This window comes from Rhinatrema bivittatum, chromosome 2, assembly GCF_901001135.1.
Source record: "Rhinatrema bivittatum chromosome 2, aRhiBiv1.1, whole genome shotgun sequence".
In the NCBI taxonomy this organism is placed as follows: Eukaryota; Metazoa; Chordata; class Amphibia; order Gymnophiona; family Rhinatrematidae; genus Rhinatrema; species Rhinatrema bivittatum.
Window position 1 is genome coordinate 642520130 of NC_042616.1, and position 21568 is coordinate 642541697.

Here is a 21568-nt window from a genome sequence, read left to right on the forward strand (position 1 = left end):
GATAAAGTCACTCTTCGGCCTCATCCTATCTTTCTTCCTAAGGTAGTATCAGCTTTCCACATAAACCAGTCAATTACATTGCCAATCTTTAAACCTAAACCTCATCATAATGACCGAGACAAGCTTCTGCACTCTTTAGACTGTAAAAGAGCATTAGCTTACTACAAACACAGAACTCAATCTCAAGGAAGACCATCTCAATTGTTCCTCTCCTTTAACCCTAATAATCCAAACCAGCCTGTCTCCAAAAGAACCATTGCTAGTTGGTTATCCCAATGCATTGCATTCTGCTACAATAAACGTTCTCTGCTTTTGAGCAACAAACTGAAAGCACACCAGATACGCGCAACAGCAGCATCTGTTGCACATTTGAAAAGAGTTCCGCTGCTGGACATCTGCAAAGCGGCAACCTGGTCTTCTCTTCATACTTTCACATCTCACTACTGTATTGGACAATAAGCAACTTTCAATGCAGCTCTAGGTTCAGCAGTTTTGTCAACCCTTCATGATGAGTAAGCTGTCTACCTTTATTGAAGGGTAGTGTCCTCAATTGGAAAAACGTATTATATGGACACAACCCGGGAGCTTGGGACTCCCAGACCGCATGGCTAATTCAGCCCTGCCATCGACGGGCAAAAGCAAGTTTGCTTACCGTAAACGGTGTTTCCGTAGATAGCAGGATGAATTTGCCATGCGATCCCATCCCACCTCCCTAGACAGTCTACAGATTTTACCAAAAACGTTTTCCACGTTCATCTCGCTTGGCTACAAGAGACTGATGTAACAAGGCAATCGCGCGGGAAGCTCACCGCGCAGCCATACAGAGTTCAAAACTCTGTACTAACTGAGAAAACTCCGCCCACTGACCGGTCGCGAGGCGCTCCCAGACAGCATGGCTAATTCATCCTGCTATCTACGGAAACACCGTTTACGGTAAGCAAACTTGCTTATAGGTTGCAGACAACCCGTTTAAGAGCTTTTTCTTATCTGGTTCCAATATTGTGAAATGCCCTGCTGTGGTGTTGTGGGAATAAAAGGACATTAAAGTTTTCAGGAAATAAATAAAAGCAATTTGTTATAATAATACATTTAAAAGATTTTAAATTATTAGTTTTTATGTTTTAATTCTTATGCTGTATTGATTTTAACTGTGTTTGTTTATTGTAATCCATGATAGGTTGCTAGGAAGATACGGAATATAAGAATTGTAAATAAATAAATAAAGTATTGGTATTTTATATTTGGTGCCAATGTAGGGAGTCAGTATAGGGTTTTTAGTATTAAAGTAAATTTTTCTAATTTGTTTACATTCTGTAAATATGGGTGGTCACAGTTTGCATGAATTGACAACATCTGTAAAGTTTATTTGGGAGCCTAATGTACAGTACATTATAGTAGTCTAGTTAGAAGTACACATAAGCATGGATGATAGTAATGAAGGACATGCCATGTAGGAAAAAGCTGACATGATGGGGTTGCAAAGGTGGAAGAAGCCTAATTTAATTACTTTTAGGATTTGGGCCTCAGTGGTGTGTCGAGAGCTCAGTATATAGCCCCGGCTCTGGGGAGAGCTGTTCCTTCATGGGTCACTTTTGGATGAGGATAGTTGAGCTCTCTATTACCAAATCATAGTACTTCTGTCTTTTGCGGGTTTAAGCTTAGCTTCTTTTTGGCATAACCAGTTGGATATTTTTCTAAGCAGTTGTTGAGTTTAGTTATTGTCTTTTCTTGGTTTGGGTCAAGAGGGATTAGTAGATATATGCCGTCCGCGTAGGAGTAGTATATATTTTCTCCTAGGACAAGTAGGATGGTAGTCTTCACATATGGGTGACATCATCTGATGGAGCCCGGCACAGAAAATGTTTGTCAAAGTTTTTAGGAGCTTTGACCAGCACACTGAGCATGCCCAGCTTGCCACTATCCACGCGTTCATGCAAGATCCCCCCTCAGATTTTCTTTTTCCCCGGTGCAGTTGCCTCGCGGCTTTGGAGCTCTGCTCTATTTCGTTTTTGCTTATTTAAAATTGGTTAGGTTTTTTCCCGTTCCATCGTTGGGCCCCTCTTTGCGGTCGGTGCCTCGCCGAGGTAGGTAGAAAATATTTTCCTTCCGTTCGCCATCGATTCCTGGTATCCCACTTCTCGGTGGCCCCCTTTCATCAACTGCGCGCCAATTATTTTTCATGGCATCGTCCGACTTTCGTCAGTGCCCCCAGTGCCCGCAGATCATGTCCATCACGGATCCACATGAGGTTTGCATCCTCTGCCTGGGAATTTTGCATGATGTCTGCACGATGACTCGTGCACGCCTGGACAAAAACGAGGGTGAGAGGCGGCTCCACACACTAGACTGCAAGCGAGCCTTGGCCTATTATAAGCATAGAACGCACTCTGAATCTAGAACCTCACAACTATTTGTTTCTTTCAACCCAAGTGCCCTGGGTCTGCTGGTCTCCAAGAGGACTCTCTCAACTTGGATTTCGCAGTGCACTCAGTTATGTTACAATAAAAGATCAGAGACCCTGACCAGTTCGCCAAAGGCCCATCAGGTGAGAGCGATGGCAGCGTCAGTAGCTCACCTACGGGAGGTTCCTATAATGGATATATGTAAAGCCGCTATGTGGTCCTCGCTTCATACTTACTTTTCCCATTTCTGCCTCGACCAACAAGCCGCTGCGGATGCGGCAATGGGCAGATCCATACTCCAATCAGGGACCACATAAGGAGAGTGTCTGCTACTCTGGACCAGATTGGGTGCAACACATTATACTCAGCCTTGGAAACTGTGCTACATTCCCACAGGGACCCTTCTTACTGCACTCACAACCTTCAGCCGGGGACTTCCAGACAGCATGGCTAATTCAGCCTGCTTATCTGCAGGGAAAAAAGCAAGTTTGCTTACCGTAAACAGTGTTTTCCATAGTTAGCAGAATGAATTAGCCATGCTGACCTGCCCACCTCCCTGACAATCTCCACTTCTCGCTTTGCAGACATGCTTTGGAATAGACTGAGGAGAAAATGGAACCACACGGGAAAGGATGTGCATGCAGCCGCACACAGAGCAAAGCTCTGTCATCTTTGAGAAGCTCCGCCTAGCCACCCCGGAGGGACATCCCAGACAGCATGGCTAATTCATCCTGCTAGCTATGGAAAACACTATTTATGGTAAGCAAACTTTCTTAGCTGGTTTCCCTGGTGAGTTTGTCCAAGGGGGCTATGTAAATATGGAACAGATTTGGGGATAGGATAGATCTTTGTGGTACTCCACAGGAGAGAGGGTAAAGCTGTGATAGTGCTGACACAAGAGGTACAATTTGGGTGCAATTATGTAGGAAGGATGTAAACAATGCTAGTACTGGGCCTGCTGATCTTATGTATTTTAGACAGGTGGTCTGTCTACTGTGTTAAAAGCTGCTGAGAGATCTAGCAGTATTGGTAAGGCTGTTTGTGGTCTAGCAGAGTATTTGTGCATTGATTATGCTCATTAGTATAGTTTCAGTACTGTAGTCAGGCTGAAACCAGATTGGATTGAGTCTAGGTTCTTTTGAGTTTTTCAGGAATTTAGATACGTATAAATAAATACATTTGCAATAGTACCACCTTTTCGAAAAGTTTGCCTAGGAATGCAAGATTTGAGGAAAGGGAAGGTACGGGATTTTTTGATGAGATTTCTGCTATATATGATGGAAGGTCCTATGATGACCCTATCTCATTATCATCGTTACTTCTCAGAATTTCATCAATATGATAATGTCCAATGATCTTTTCATTTTGGTAAGAGCTCCTATACTTGTTTCATTGATGTTTTTAAGCATTTGAACTACTGTATGCTCCGACCCTTCCAAAGCAGCCTTCAGGCGAAACATGGGACTGTGTCAAGGACATTAACACTTTAAAAGTCCCTTAATTTTGACAGGAGTCTCTTTGATTATTTATATAACTTTGGAAACATGTTTTTTTTCTGTGAATACTAGAATACTAATACCACTCTTTCTTCTTATTTAATTTGTGAGTTTTCATTTTGTAACAAGTGTCTTGATCATATGATCTCCATTTTCTAGAATTTCAGCATCTTTTCTTGACTCAGGAAACTATGGATCTCTGCTTGACAGAATCATCTTCATTTTGGGATCATACAAGCCGATATCTTTCTCTGTTTTCACAATAACCAACAAAGATTGTAGGTTTTCATAGAATCTAACTTCTCTTGATATTGTTTGGAAAACCAGTCATATGAGAGACATCCATAAGACTTTTAAGTATCCTACTGATTGCCTCTTGCTCATCTATACTGATGGTGATTTTGACCTGTAGTCCTGATTTTATCAGCATTGTTCTTGCTCCTTCTAATAGTGTTTAATTGGCACATTCTGCATTTTTGGCATGGCCAGATGGAACTGTCGTCTTAGAATGAATTCCATACTCCTTCATGAGATTCTCAGTCTTATCTGTGATAAACTCACTTCATTTGTTGGTAGAGACTTGTTTCAGCTTCTTATTTGTTTGTCATTCTGGTTGTCAAACATACTGGTAATTAATGAAAATATTTGTGACTTCATTTTTATGTACCCACAGTACCTGAATGTAATTCACTTTGAAGTGACTGAAAAGTAGAATATAAATAAAAATAAGGAAAAATAAGGATGTGCTTAAAGAAATACATTTTCTGAGCTTTGGGCGATCCGCTATGCCCTCTGAGCGTTCAGAGATCAGTTGTCCCACAAGGAAGTACTGATCCGAATGGACAACCAAGTTGTGATGTGGTATGTCAACAAGCAGGGAGGCACAGGTTCATTCCTTCTCTGTCACAAGGTGGTGCAGGTGTGGTCTTGGGCCCTGTCTCAGAGGATGTCGCTACAAGCGACATACCTACCTGGGACTGACAGTCCACATCAAAGCTCACTCTGTGTGGGCCATGGCAATGTCGGTTGCTCATCTGCGAGCGGTCCCCATCGTCAAAAGTTACCGTGCCGAAATGTGAAGTTCTCTTCACATGTTTGCGGCTAACTACTGCCTGGACAAAGATGGGCGACAGGACAATGCCTTTGGTCAGTCCATCCTGCACAATCTTTTCACAACCTGAACCCAATTCTTCCTGCCTAGTATCCCTGTTGGAGCTGGGCAGTCCCCTTAACCAACAGAGCCGCAGTTGTTGTTGTGCCTGTTGGCACTTTGTTCGGCACCTGTTGGCCTTCCCTGTTGACGGAGTTAGCCTGGAACTTGGTATTTACCCACATGTGAGGCTATCATCCTGCTTGTCCCAAGAGAAAGCAAGTTGCTTACCTGTAACAGGTGCTCTCCTAGGACAGCAGGATGTTAGTCCTCAGGAATCCCGCCCGCCACCTCGCAGAGTTGGGTTCTCCTTCCAGTTTGTTGCTTTATTATTTTTTTGCTTTTATTTTATCTTTGTTATAAGACTGAAGGGGGACCTTGCGTGGATGCGCGGATAGGGGCATGCTGCTCATGCTCAGTGTGTCAGTCAAAGCTTCTAGAAACTTTGACAAAAGGTTTCTGTGCCGGTCTCCATCGGATGATGTCACTCATATGTGAGGACTAACATCCTGCTGTCCTAGGGGAAAACACCTGTTTCAGGCAAGCAACTGTGCTATCTCTAATGTATATGCATGAGATATATTTGCATGCACTGCCTCCTAATGTATCCATAAAAATATTTCTCATGCATATTCATTAGGAATATCCTGATAATCTGACTGGCTGGTTCTGGGCGGAGGCCCTAGGACCGGTTTGAGCACTCCTGTTCTAAAATGTGTGTAAAAGACCACATCAATATCCATTTCAAATAATTTCACTTGTATTTTGTATCAAAGAGATTATTTACTATGTTTCAGTTGACTTTCTAATATGGCAGGATATGTTGTATTTTGACAGTCTTTTTCTGGTGGTGGATACAAATTGGGTGACTCATCCCAAAGTCGATCAGAATATATATATGGAGAACATCATCTGGAGTTTACACAAGATGTGAGTAAAAAGGATACAACATTGAAAGAAAGGCAGATGTAGTACTAACCTCTACAGTTCTAAATTTGAGAGATAAAATTATTACCATGCTTTGTTCATAAATACGTCTGCTCATGTGGCATATTATAAGATAGAATTGTACTATATAGAATAGATTAAAATGACTATATCCTGGCTTTTTGCAACTCCATTATCCTAGATTCTCGATTCCTTTTTATTACTTCCCTGGCCCAGTGATGTCTATTTGAATAATTTAGGTAAGAGCATATAAGGCTATTAATAGATTGATCTTGTTAGCAAATATCTCTATTTTAGAAATATATTCACTTTAGGGTTATGCTAACAGATTTCACTCTGCACAACATTATGACCTGAAATGTAGCAGTGTAGAAAAGTAGTACATGGGAGGATATTTGCTAATTCTAAGTTGTTAGTTTTGTGGGAATGCACTTCTTACAATAGCCAACAAGCTCAAGCGGCAGTATGAATGCCTCATTGTGATATAAGCCTTCTGGTCAATTTTAAAAAGCTTGCATGCACCAAAACTGTAGATATGCGCGTCTTGGTCGCGCATGCGCCGAGTGGATTTTAAAATGCCTGCAACAAAACATGTATCTCCCATTGCGCGCACAAAAGCAGTTTTTTTAACTTATCAGTTCATGCTGTTGGTTGGTCTGATCATTTTCTTATTTCATTTCAGCTCTTTTTTAATCATTTATTACCAATGGGAGCTCCAAACAATGGCCATTGTTGGTAGGGGTTGGATTGATCATGATCGAATTGTTGCCTGTGTTGTCAAATTTGATAATTGTGCTGTTGAAAACCTTGGGATGATACCGTACTTTCCATTCCTGATGAAATTTCTCCTATTGTAGGCTAAATGTCTCCAAAGGGATGAAATGTATTTTTGCACCTGATTTGCATGAGTGTAAACAGTCATTGAGGAGATGCAAGTGGAAAAGATGTCATCTGCGTTCTAAAGAAGTATTAGACATCTATCAGCGCACCCTCACTGACTATAAACTTAAATATGATGCTGCTGAAAAGGCTTATTATGGATCTTGTAACCTGGCCGTAGATAACCCAAAAATTTTGTTTGCAATTACTTGCAAATGCTTTTAGGTTTGTCCTCTAAAACGTTTCTCAAACTCTTAAGAGTTGTAAGGACTTTTTGGAGTATTTGGAAAATAAAGCCAAGAACATTTCCAATCTTTTTGTTTGTTCCTTAGTGATTTCACAGTTTGCCTATTGATTTGGAGATTAAATGGGCTGAATTTCAACCTGTTTCCCAGGTTGAAATTCTAACATCATTTCGGCCATGAATGCCTTGTCCTTTCCATTAAATCCTTGCAGAACAATTACTCTAAAGGCCACAAAGGAGTTATTTATTCCATTTTCTACTCAATTTGTAAATGCAGGGCTAATTAAGAGATTGGTTCCTACTCAGTTAAAGAGAGCTACAGTTCAACCTTTACTCAAAAAAACAAGTTTAGATCCTAGGATTTGGCCAGTTATAGGCCGCTATCGTCTCTATCTCTTTTGTCTAAAATCTTGGAGTCTGCTGTATTGAAACAACTATCTATCTTTCTCAATGAGAACCAACTTTTCGATCCTTTCCAATTTGGATTCCGGAAGTCATTGAATATGGAGTTTCTACTGGTTTCTCTAATCAATTTCTTTAGGTGTGGCCTTTATATGGGTAAGAAGCTAGTCATCCTTGATTTCTCATCTGCCTTCGATAAAGTCAACCATCAAATATTATTGTATCACATGAAGGAGCATGATTTAGCTAGAACTGGAACTGCCTGGTTTGCTTCTTATCTGTCAGAGCAATTGCAAAAAGTAAAGGTTGGCCAGGTTTCTTCCTCCTGACATTCAGTTTTGACTTGTGTTCCCCAGGGTTCAGCCCTATCCACTCAATCGTTTAATATCTGTTTGCGTTCTATTTGTAAGCTGTTTGCAGAGCTCATAAGAACATGCCATGCTGGGTCAGACCAAGGGTCCATCAAGCCCAGCATCCTGTTTCCAACAGTGGCCAATCCAGGCCATAAGAACCTGGCAAGTACCCAAAAACTTAGTCTATTCCATGTTACCATTGCTAGTAATAGCAGTAGCTAATTTGTAAGTCAACTTAATTAATAGCAAGTAATGGACTTCTCCTCCAAGAACGTATCCAATCCTTTTTTTAAACATAGCTATACTAACTGCACTAACCACATCCTCTGACAACAAATTCCAGAGTTTAATTGTGCGTTGAGTGAAAAAGAACTTTCTCCGATTAGTTTTAAATGTGCCACATGCTATCTTCATGGCATGCCCCCTAGTCTTTCTATTATCCAAAAGTGTAAATAACCGATTCTCATCTACCCGTTCTAGACCTCTCATGATTTTAAGCACCTCTATCATATCCCCCCTCAGCCGTCTCTTTTCCAGGCTGAAAAGTCCTAACCTCTTTAGTCTTTCCTCATAGGGGAACTGTTCCATCCCCTTTATCATTTTGGTAGCCCTTCTTTGTACCTTCCCCATCACAATTATATCTTTTTTGAGATGCGGTGACCAGAATTGTACACAGTATTCAAGGTGCGGTCTCACCATGGAGCGATACAGAGGCATTATGACATTTTCCGTTTTATTCACCATTCCCTTTCTATTAATTCCCAACCTTCTGTTTGCTTTTTTGACTGCCGCAGCTCACTGAAACGATGATTTCAATGTGTTATCCACTATGACGCCTAGATCTCTTTCTTGGGTAGTAGCACCTAATATGGAACCTAACTTTGTGTAACTATGGCATGGGTTATTTTGCCCTATATGCATCACCTTGCACTTATCCACATTAAATTTCATCTGCCATTTTGATGCCCAATTTACCAGTCTTACAAGGTCTTCCTGCAATTTATCACAATCTGCTTGTGATTTAACTACTCTGAGCAATTTTGTATCATCTGCAAATTTGATTACCTCACTCGTATTTCTTTCCAGATCATTTATAAATATATTGAAAAGTAAGGGTCCCAATACAGATCCCTGAGGCACTCCACTGCCCACTCACTTCCACTGAGAAAATTGTCCATTTAATCCTACTCTCTGTGTCCTGTCTTTTAGGCAGTTTGTAATCCACAAAACGACATCGCTACCTATCCCATGACTTTTTACTTTTCCTAGAAGCCTCTCATGAGGAACTTTGTCAAACGCCTTCTGAAAATCCAAATATACTACATCTACCGGTTCACCTTTATCCACGTTTATTAACCCCTTCAAAAAAATGAAGCAGATTTGTTAGGCAAGACTTCCCTTGGGTAAATCCATGTTGACTGTGTTCCATTAAATCATGTCTTTCTATATGCTCTACGATTTTGATCTTGAGAATAGTTTCCACTATTTTTCCTGGCAGTGAAGTTAGGCTCACTGTTCTATAGTTACCCGGATCGCCCCTGGAGCCTTTTTTAAATATTGGGGTTACATTAGCCACCCTCCAGTCTTCAGGTACAGTGGATGATTTTAATGATAGGTTACAAATTTTAACTAATAAATCAGAAATTTCATTTTTGAGTTCCTAGAGTACCCTAGGATGCATACCATCCGGTCCAGGTGATTTGCTACTCTTTAGTTTGTCAATCTGGCCTACTACATCTTCCAGGTTCACAGTGATTTCGTTCAGTTCATCTGCTTCATCACCCCTGAAAACCATCTCCAGAACTGGTATCACCCCAGCATCCTCATTAGTATACACGGAAGCAAAGATTTAATTTAGTCTTTCTGCAATGGCCTTATCCCTAAGAGCCCCTTTAATCCTTCGGTCATCTAATGGTCCAACCAACTCCCTCACAGGTTTCTTGCTTCGGATATATTTAAAAAAGCTTTCATTATGAGTTTTTGCCTCTATGGCCAACTTCATTTCAAATTCTCTCTTCGCCTGTCTTATCAATGTTTTACACTTAACTTGACAATGCTTATGTTTTATCCTATTTTCTTCAGATGGATCCTTCTTCCAATTTTTGAAGGATGTTTTTTTGGCTAAAATAGCCTCTTTCACCTCACCTTTTAACCATGACGGTAATCGTTTTGCCTTCCTTCCACCTTTTTTAATGCTTGGAATACATATGGACTGCACCTCTAGGATTGTATTTTTAAACAATGTCCAAGTCTATTGAACACTTTTAACCTTTGCAGCTGCACCTTTCAGCTTTTTTTCTAACTATTTTCCTCATTTTATCAAAGTTTCCCTTTTGAAAGTTTAGTGTTAGAGCTGCAGATTTACTTATTGTCCCCCTTCCAGTTATTAGTTTAAATTTGATCATGTTATGATCACTGTTGCCAAGTGGCCCCACCACCGTTACGTCTCTCACCAAATCCTGCGTTCCACTAAGAATTAAATCTAAAATAGCTCCCTCTCTTGTTGGCTCCTGAACCAATTGCTCCATGAAGCAATCATTTATTACATCCAGGAACTTTATGTCTCTAGCATGTCCTGATGTTACATTTACCCAGTCAATATTGGGGTAATTGAAATCTCCCATTATTATTGCACTGCCAAATTGGTTTGCTTCCTTGATTTCTCTTAGCATTTCATCATTTGTCTGACCATTTTGTCCAGGTGGATGGTAGTATATTCCTATCACTATACTCTTACCCAATATACATGGGATTTCTACCCATATAGATTCTACTGAGCATTTAGTCTCTTGTATGATCTTTATCCTGTTGGACTCTATACCCTCCCGGACATAAAGTGCCACACCCCCGCCAAGTTGATCCTCCCTATCATTGCAATATAATTTGTACCCTGATAATAGTGCTCTCCATTGTCTCCTCTTTTATTCAATATTTTTTTGTTGCCTTTGGGTCATTCTGTTCGTTTGCTGGGTTTTAGGGTTTATATATGCAGATGATGTACAATTAGGGGTAGATTTTTAAAGTATTTTGCATAGGCCGCCGGCACGCGCAAAGCCCCGGGATGCCTGTCTGGGGGCGTGTCAGGGGCGGCATGGCATTCGGGGGCGTGTTCAGGGGCATGGCGGCTGTCCGTGGGAGAGGCCGGAGGCGTGACAGCGGTCCGGGGGCGGGGCCGAGTGCTCCGGCACAGCGACCTGTGCCAGGGCAGGGAGCCGGAGATGCGCACAAGTTACGCCTGCCAGAGGCAGGCATAACTCAACAAAATAAGGTAGGGGAGGGGGATTTAGTTAGGGCTGGGGGGTGGGTTAGATAGGGGAAGGGAGGGAAAGGTGGGGAGGGGGGACAAAAAAAAAGTTCCCTCCGAGGCCTCTCCAGTGTCGGAGCGGCCTCGGAGGGAATGGAGGCAGGCTGTGCGGCTCGGCGCGCGCAGGCTGCCGATTTTGCGCAGCTTGCACACGCCGACCACGGATTTTAAAAAATACGTGTGGCTACGCGCGTATCTTTTAAAATCCGGCGTACTTTTATTTGCACCAGATGCGCGAACTTTTTTTAAATCTGCCCCTTAGAGTGGCCTTTGGGACAAAAGGGCTTAGGGCCAGATTTTAAAAAGGTTACGCGCACTGGGCCTATTTTAAAAATGCCTGGCGACTTGCGTAAAGCCCCGGGACACGTGTCCCGGGGCTTTACAAAGGGGGCGGGGCTGGGGCTGGGCGGTCTGGGTGTGGGACAGGCTAAAGGTATCCAACAGAGCGGCCATTGCCACTGTGTTGGAGGATTGTGTGCTGGCAGTTGGCCGACAGGCGCAAAAGGGAAGACAAAGGATGGGGGGGGGGTTAGAGTAGTGCTAGGCGGGGAAAAGTTAGGGGGTGGGAAGGTCAGGTTAGGGTTAAGGAACGGGGGAAGGTAGCGTGGCTCGGTGCGCAAGGTGCATAATTGTGCACCCCCTTGCACGCACCGACCCCCGATTTTATAACATGTACGCGCATTTTAAAATTGGGCACGCATGTGTACGTGCGTATGTAGGCCGTGCACGCTTCTTTTAAAATCTACTCCTTAGAGAAGATCATTAATTGGACTGAGAGAAATAAATTGATTTTGAATGGATTTTTGTTGCAGGCAAGAAAGAAGTTTCACCTCCAGAAGTTTTCTTGATTAGTGGAGAGAGAGTAAAACCCTCTTCCAAGGTCAGGAATTTATATGACGATGAGTTGTCTTTTGAATCTCATATTTCTAACCAGGTTAGGTCTATATTATTTAAATTGCATCACCTATGGAGGTTAAGAAATATGTTGAGTTTTGAGTCCTTTCGAACGGTGGTCTAAGCGCTGATTTCTCCAATTTGGGATTATTGTAATGCGATCTTACTTGGTATTTCTGAGAAGGCGGTGCAGGCGTTGCTTGGGTAAAAATGCCCACAAACGAGTGTCTGTGAGCGGCATGCAAGCAACACAGATTTTAAAAAGCTGCAAGTTATGCATGCTGGGGCTAACATGTCCACACATATAACTCCGTATTTTAAAACCTAACCTCAGCTTGTGTAGCCTAGATATCTGCGTAACTTTACTGCTGCTCCTATCAAGTATGCAAACCTTGAGCTTTAGAGCTTATAGGACAAAGTGAAGGGTCCAGATCAACTGGGGGACATGCAGGATGAAGAACAAGAGGGGTCTGAAAGATCTCATATTAATTTGTCAAACTGGTAGAGTAATTGGAAACTGTGAATGTGCCTTACGTAAGCATGTTTTAAAATCCTCCTACATAATGCGCATAAAAGCCGATAAAGACCAGTGGAAGACGCACTAGCTTTCCACAAGTAACCTCTTAAAATTAGGAGCATACTTATACGCGATTGGTGTATTTTAAAACATGCGTGCACAAGTGCATGCCCAAATTAAAATTCCAGTATAATTTTGCTCGCGTGCCATACACACTCATGCACTCATTTTGAAATTACAGTCCTTATCTTTATTAAAATTTATGAATCCCTTAACATGAATCTAAGCTATGTACAAAATAAAATCATAAATATTTGAAACGCACAGAATAAAAGCACACAATATAAAAATCTCTGCATCAAAACTTATATGCTGCTCTGGTCTTAATTATCCGTCTTCCTGACAAAATTACTAATTTGTTTACTTAAATAAAAATGACTTTAACAAAGTCATAGTGTTCTTAACGAGGTGCAAGAGATATTTGAACTTTAACTAATTTTGTTAACAGAATTGTACACTACTTCATACTCCATGTATTATGGGGAAAATACTGTTCCAGCATGAACTGATTTCTATTAGAAAATGTGCTTTATTTAAAAATGCAACTGATTACACTTCAGATTTCAAATGTAATTGCAAAACATATTTAGCCTTGTGTACTTTTTGCCTGCTTTAATTTACCCTGCACCTTTCATCACTGAGCCATGATGAAATTGATTATATAGTCAAGGCTAATTGCCCATTTCAAGGGCAGTGTCTGTCTGAAGGCCACTGAGTTGGTAATCCCTTTGCAGCCCTGCTGCTTGTATTATTGGCTGCCCATGAACCATTCCATCTTTCTGGGGAATTTGAGTGAAAGTCCAAAAGCCACAAAAACAAAGTGTTCATTTGTACTATCTCTATCCTCCTCCTTTGTTTTACAACATAAAACAGTCATGCTTTTTATCTACTTTATCTGCTTTCTTTTAAATATACTGACATGTTAACACTAAAGTTAAACTAAACATAGCATACTAAAATGTCTTTTCTAACATTATTTCATTAGAGGCCTATATTCAAAAGGGTTTATATGGATAATTTGTGAGTTATCCTGATAAACCTTACTGGATGAATATTGGGGCCATTTATCAGACTAAACTTTACCAGACAAGTTATTATCAGGATAGAATTCAGCCAAATAATTTAGGGGAGTTTCAGAGGCATTCTGGGGCAGGGATGAGTTAGGCAGCTAATTTATCCGGCTAACTGCCTGATTCTCGGGGAAGGTAACTGAAACAGCCACGTGGGCGCACATGTACATTGTCGGTTCGCTTCCAGAGACATGGCCATTTTATAATATACGTGCAAATGATATAAAATCGGCTGAACTGTTTACATGTGTGCGCAATTTTATATAGACTCGTGCATGTGCATGCAAATGCCGGTTCTGTCTCATAAGTAGGGGGATTTTATTAGATAAGTACGCGGATGCAATTACCAGCTTCCCCAGTCCGTTCCCAGTTTGCCCAGGTAAAGGATAGGGCTTCCTAATCCCCTAGTTAATATGCCTTTCTTTTAACCCTTAAAACTCTGCTAATTAGCCTCATTTTCTTTGTTGTTTCGTTATTTACTTGCCATCCATAGCAGAAGTAATGTTAATGTGGTAGGGGACCTCGGCATGCGCTTGTGCGCGTAAATACTTATGCACACATTTCATGTTGCATATCCAGACTGCCCATGCCCCATCCCCTTTTTTGCCTTTTTATTTATTTATTTATTTTAATTCTTTTATATACCGGAATTCCTGTATGCAATACAAATCAATCCGGTTTACAAGTAACGAAAAGGTTGCCCTGGTCTGGGAGGTTAGACCTGGGTTTTTTTACATAGAACATTGAACATTGAACAATAACAATCAACCATTGAGCATTATTACAAGGAACATTGAAAGTAACAATAATATTTAACAAATTTAACAAATAACAAATAACCTTTTCCATTTGTGTGTGTACCAGAAGATACACGTGAACTTGGGTTCCTCTTAAAATCTGCGCAGCGCGCGCCAGCCTGAGATACTCATATATTTCCCGGCTTTGGTGTGTGTGGGGCTTTTAAAATATGCCTTTAAGGCTATTCTCCCAGTCTGTGTCTATGGGAAAATGCCGTGATGAATCTGGCCCTCCTATATTTCAAGTTAGCCAATTAAATTATATGTCTAACTCTAGTTGCCCCAAGGAGCAGGGTTAAAGTTATCAGGGAATGTATTCCTGGATATCTTTAATCTTATGCAGCTATATTTAAAGAATATATCCAGTTAAGTGCCAATGGATTTAAAAAAAAAAAAAGAAAAGAAAAGTAAATCAAGTTCAAGCTGGTGACCAGGGACCCCTCCCTTCCTCCAAGTGATGTTAAAATTGGGCCTGGCTAGCCCATGCCTCCCACTTCCCTTGAAGTCTGTTCAGAACATGTCAGGCTGAACAGCGATTGTTGGCAAATATGAGTGCCAGCTCCTAAATTCCCACCCTTGCTTTCACCCCCTAAATGGCCCTTGGCAGCTATGGCTGCAGTATAAGCATTCTGCTCCCGGCAGCATCATACATTACCTCGACAGCAATGCTGGCAGCATATGCTTCCAGTGCTGCTGTAGAAGTAATATTTTTATAGACGTGCTAATAATTTACACTGTCGAGGCAACGCATGACACTGCCAAGAGACATTTGCTTGTACCTCAACCCCAGTGATTGGGGCCATTTAAGGGGTGCTAGCAAGGGTGGGAGAGTTGGGGCAGGCTTGGGGGGTGGGCAGGGGTTGTGGAGAGAAGGGGGGGGACACTGAACATTTGCTGAAAGTTTGAATTGCCAAGTAGGGAGGTCTGGCTTACCTCCTCAGGCCTTTTAACCTGCCAAGTTCTGAACAGATTTGGAAGGCGTGGGGAGGGCACAGGCCTACCAACCCCAACTTCAGCAGCACTTGGGGGGCATGGAGAAGGGGGCCCTGGCCACAGACCCAAACTTTTTTTCTTTTTTCAAATCTGTCAGTGCTTATTCGGCTATATTATGAGACCTTCACCAGACATCTTAACCACACTATCCAAGCTCCGACTGAGACCTACACCCCACATCTCAACCGCACTATTAAAAATGGTTTTAAACAACAAACTTTGTTATTCGCTGCCATCACCTTCACAGTGTTAACACTATCATTCACTAATCAATTCACATTTAATCGGACTCAATCTTGTAACCTTGTAAATAATTTGCTGTAAGTTATATCCCCCTCTTCTCACCTCTAACTCCCAGTTATTTATTTCCCTGTTTTAATGTAACTGTCACTCTCCTTACAATGCTCTTGTTACAGTTGTTTGAGTTATCACTTTCTTGCACACTTTGTTAAATGTAAACCGGTTTGATGTGATCCATGTCATGAAAGCCGGTATAGTAAAAACAATAAATAAATAAATAAATAAATATTCTTTCAGTATGGCTGCATAAGCTTAATGTTATCTGGGTACATATACGCAGATAACGTGAAACCTAATTGGCTTTATTCAGACAGGATAGACGACTTTAAAATATTCAGTGAGATGCTAATCCTGTTTTTTGAATATTGACCTCAGGGACAGTAACTTTCAATGAGGCACGTGGGCACAAACGTGCTCGTGTTCGTCGGCATGCGCCTGTTTTATATGCTTGTATATGTGCTTATGTTCTATAATAGCCTGACTGTGTACTATTTTAAGTGACTACACACCTGTGCGCACAAATGCTGCTTCTTCCGTGTAGGTGGGGGGATTTTAAAAGCCATGCTGCCTACAACTTACATGTCATCCATAGCAGAAGTAAAGTTACGTGGAAGGGGATCCCAGTACGTGCCAGGGCACGTAAGTATTTATGTGCAAATTTTAGGTTATAATCCTGCAACGCCCATACCCCGCCCCTTTTTAAAAACTTCATTTGTGCGCGCAGCAGTAAGTACGCATGTATGTAGCTAGCTTTTAAAATCCGCTAGGCGTGTACCAGCTTGACATGTTTGCACAACCTCTAATTTTGGCGCTTGCCGGGCTTTTAAAATTCACTTTTAAATGTTTATAGTTTTATATTTATTATTATATTATGTTTATATTAATATGCTACTTCCCCCAATAGGTTCAAATTGTGCTTAAGCTTTGGAGAAATGGTTTCAGTTTAGATGATGGAGAACTGAGATCTTACACAGACCCAAGAAATACTCAGTTTCTGGAGTCTATAAAAAAAGGGTAAGTTTATGAAAAGTTGCTGACTGTGCTGAGCATGTCTTCATAGCTGTCATTTAGCTATTTAAAAAATGTGTCCTTTTGCAATATATTGATTACTGTAAATAATTCAGTAAGTAGTGCTACATTATTATAAACAATTTTGAATTCCTTCAGAATTTTCTGTGTATACATGAAACATTTTTACACTAATAAGAACTAGACAAGGCATTTAGGGGCACATAATGCACTTCTTTTGGTGTGAACACAGCCACAACATTATTTAACATGGTAGCTGTTAACAATTAATCATATGCACTAGTGGTTTCCAACCTTGGGTCAATGAGACTATCCCAGGGGGTCCTCTAGAAGGGATGCAAGAAAGTTTAGCTAGGGAGAAAAAGAGCGGACTGCTGCTACTTGTGATAAATGGAGCTGCTAACATAGGCCAGGCGAATGAGAATGGGACCTGTTGCTGCCCTGAAAACTTCATCCCACATTGCTGCAGACCAGGAAGGGGAGGGACTGAGAGTGGCGCTTAGCTCCCAAACTGCACTGCCGCATGTTCAGCAGAGGTAGGGAAGAGAGAAACTGATTGAAACCCTCGAGAACCATAAACCCGACTGCTGCACTGTAAGGATATGGGGAAGAGGGGGTCTGATAACCCAGGCAGCTGTGACAGCCTGTCGCTGGGAAGGTGGGTGGAACACAGTAATTCATACTCACAAACACAAAGTACATAGAGACCAGAAGTGGGATATAATGGGCCACAGCTTTATTACAATAAACGGTGTACAACAGATTTTGTATCCGAGCCATAACATAGGTAAGCTAACCAAGAGCGTCCTTCCCTGTGTAGGCAGCATGTCACCTCTGGCCAGGGCCTGCTGCAACCAAGCAAGGCCCCGCGCCTTCCGGGAGGCAATCACAGGGTGTTCGGTGACCTGCCACATCCAAGCAAGGTGACCTATGGCGGGTCACTACCCCATCGAAGGTTGTGGGTATCCGGTCTGCCGCCGCACTGGGGCCTGCGGACCCTGGCAGCAGACAGCCCACCTCGCATCAATGTCGTTATACAGGGTGGCCCATGGGAAAATAGCCTGCCTGCGTGGCACTGATATTGGAGGCAGGCTACCTTTCCTTGGGCCACCCTGTACTACGTGCTGTGCACTGTCTCTATCTGGCAACCCCCTCCCAGCTCAGATACACCTGCTATAGGTCCCGGTTAGCCACCCAGCTTATCCAGGACCCTCCTCCCACCCCAGCTGTGGCCAATGAACAAAATAACTGTGAACCTAGAAGATGTAGTAGGCCAGATTAACAAACTAAAGAGTAACAAATCACCTGGACTGGATGGTATGCATCCTTGGGTACTGAAGGAACTCAAAAATGAAATGTCTGACCTATTAAAATTTGTAACCTATCATTAAAATCATCCATTGTACCTGAAGACTGGAGGGTGGCTAATGTAATCCCAATATATAAAAAAGGTTCCAAGGGCGATCCGGATAACTATAAACCAGTCAGCCTGACTTCAGTGCCGGGAAAAATAATAGAAACTCTTCTTAAGATCAAAATCGTAGAGAATATAGAAAGACATGGTTTAATGGAACACAGTCAACATGAATTTACTCGAGGGAAGCCTTGCCTAACAAATCTGCTTCATTTTTTGAAGGGGTTAATAAACATATGGATAAAGGTGAACCGGTAGATGTAGTGTATTTGGATTTTGAGAAAGCGTTTGTCAAAGTCCTCATGAGAGGCTTCTAAGAAAACTAAAAAGTCATGGGATAGGAGGCGATGTCCTTTCGTGGATTACAAACTAGTTAAAAGACAGGAACCATAGAGTTGGATTAAATGGTCAATTTTCTCAGGGGGAAAGTAAACAGTGGAGCCTCAGGGATCTGTACTTGGACCGATGCTTTTCAATATATATATAAATGATCTGGAAAGGAATACTACGAGTGAGGTTATCAAATTTGAGGAGGATACAAAATTATTCAGAGTAGTTAAATCACAAGCGGATTGTGATACATTACTCCGCCCAAATTCCTCCCATTCAGGAAAAAATGTAAAATTTGCATACGCATCTCGTGATGCATTATGGCATTATCGTGGGCATTAGAGCCCTAACACCCGTGATAAGTCCCTAACGCGATTTGATAAATGATCCTGTTAACCAGCCCATTCCACGGCTGAATATTGGCCCCATATCTATATCTATATATATTTTAAAATATAGCTATTTGAGAACTTTGTGGTTGTATAGAGTTCCCGTCTAAGCAATTAAAGATCCGCTCTCTGTAAGCATACATTTCTTTCCAAGTATGCTTGCAAGACTGGAAGATTGGGCATCCAAATGGCAGATGAAATTTAATGTGGACAGGTGCATATAGGGAAAAATAACCCTTGCTGTAGTTACACGATGTTAGGTTCCATATTAGGAGCTACCATCCAGGAAAAACATTACCAGAGGATGTGGTTATAGCAGTTAGTATAAATGAGTATAAAAAAGGTTTGGAAAAGTTCCTAGAGGAAAAATCCGAAAACTGTTATTAATTAATAAGCTATAGTAGCTTGATATCTATTTAATGTGTGGGTACTTGCCACTGTTAGATACAGCATGCTGGGCTTCCCTTGGTCTGCCCCAGTATGTTTTTCTGTTCATGTCAGTTCCAGCACTCAGTTGCTTATGAAAAGATTACAGTGGGGCCTCAAAAGTCAGTGGTTGCAATATCTTCAATCATTGGCAACCAGATTGTTCATGACGACATCCATGAAGAAGGACATAGCATGGTGGTTAGGACCAGGCATTTTGGAAGAAGGGGCAGCTCTTCAGGCACCTCTTCATCAGTTGATTTTAACAACCAACTCATCCATCCAGGGATGGGGAGCACATGTGCTACTGTACAAGGCAGAGGGTCTATGGTCACCTGAGGAGAGTACCATCTAAATCAACTTTCTGGACCTCAGAGCCATCAAAAAACCTATCACTTTCAATCACATGCTTCAGAATAAGTCAGTAACGATTCACACAGATATCAGGTCGCTATGGTTTACATAAACAAGTACGGTAAGTAGGGTCCAGTTCATGGATGCTGTGCTGGGAAGCTGTCTTGATTTGGGAGTTAGCCATCACCCACTTGATTTCCCTTCAAGAAACTTATCTACAAGGTCTGGCGAATATGCTGGCAGACCGACTAAGCAGAGTGTTTCACCCTTATGAGTGCTCCCTGGATCAGGTGGTAGTCGACAACCTCTTTCTCGGTTGGGGTTTGTGTTGTGTCCGTCAGTTCCCGACGCCCTCTCTCCGCCCTCGTTACCTCTTTGGCGACTCCCTCTTCGACCGCGGGAAGATTGGCTGCCGCGGCGTCCTTCTGCCGAAGTCCTCCGGCATCCCCGGACCGGCTAGACGCTGAAACCCGCCATGTTTCCTGGAGGCCTAGGGGTGTGTGCGCGGCCCCGACTGAAGTACCGGCGATGGCGTGAACTTCAGGGGCGTCCCCCTGAGATGCCGTCACCCGCGACGGATATATAAGGTCTTAGAATTTGCTAACAGATTGAGTTAGCAAGGGTTACTCTACCTAAGCTTCTCTGCCTCCTCGGTCTTACCATGGGTACCCGCTCCTCGGGGGCCTCGCTTTCTCCTTTGTTTTTCAGGTGACAGTCTGGAACCGGTACTTGCTCCTCGAAGGCCCTTGTTCCCAGACTTGCTCCGTATTCTCTTCTGCCTGGAAGTCATCACTGCCAACTACATCAGTGAGTTACCATCGCTCTCTCAGAGCTTTCCCTGGAACCAGGTACTCTCTCCACGAGGGCCTATACATTCCAGCTCCTGGGTTTCTATGAGACATTGTGTGAGTGTTACCATCAGGTTCATGAGTACATGAACTCTGCATACCCTGCCTACTCACTATATTTCAGTTTCTCTACAGCTCAGCTTCCAGGGATCGCTGTTCCAGTATCTGAGGGACTACAGCCCAGCCGGGCATTCCAGCTCACTACTGCCACCTCTGGTGGTTCAGTATACTGTCTAATAAAGAACTAGCATGTGTCTGTCTCCATACTCTGAGCCTGACCAGTAGTCCCTTTCGGGATCTTTCCCCGGGGGCGTGGTCATCTGCCACTGGTCCAAGAATCCACCCACAACTCTCCTAAATAACAACAGATTGCTAACTCCCTAGCAGTTTGCCAGAGTTAGACCTGTTTGCGACAGAGGACAACAGGAAGTTGCAGAGGTTTTGTTCCATTCTGCCCAGTCAACACAGAGAGGCTAACAATGGTTTCCTGATCTCATGGGCAACTGGACTCTTGTACGCTTTTCTTCCAATTCCTCTTATTTCTTGAATGATTCAAAAGTTGATTGAAGAGAGAGTCCTGATGATTATCATAGTTCCAGCATGGCTCATACAATATTCCATACGGAGTCCAAGGCCTCAGGGTCATGAGCCATACCTTCTGACTCAAGAAGGAGGGTCACTCCTTCAGACTCTAAAATCCTCGCTTCATCTAACAGCTTGGATGTTGAACGTGACATTCTGAAGACACTGGCGCTTCCTTTCCCAATACAAGATATACTCATAGCTTCTATGAGCGTACTATCTGTAACCCGCCCTGAACGTTGGAGGGCGCGGGCAATAATTCTTTTTTAAATAAATAAATAAATAAATAAATAAATAAATAAACCATCAACTCATTGCGACTCTTCATTCAGTTGGAAACAATAACCGGGATGGTATACCCTTTACCCTATTGACTCCTTTAAATCT

General features: G+C 42.2%; 1 protein-coding gene across 5 annotated transcripts in view; it reads left to right on the forward strand.

Annotated features, from left to right (window-relative positions):
- UBXN2B (UBX domain protein 2B) overlaps positions 1-21568 on the forward strand; it is a 112957-nt gene that overhangs the window by 55067 nt on the left and 36322 nt on the right. For all 5 annotated transcript variants that reach the window (XM_029591333.1, XM_029591336.1, XM_029591338.1 and 2 more), the window contains exons 4-5: positions 5886-5978; positions 16714-16823. In XM_029591333.1, coding sequence (XP_029447193.1) covers positions 5886-5978; positions 16714-16823 — 203 coding nt within the window. The remainder of the gene's footprint in view (positions 1-5885; positions 5979-16713; positions 16824-21568) is intronic.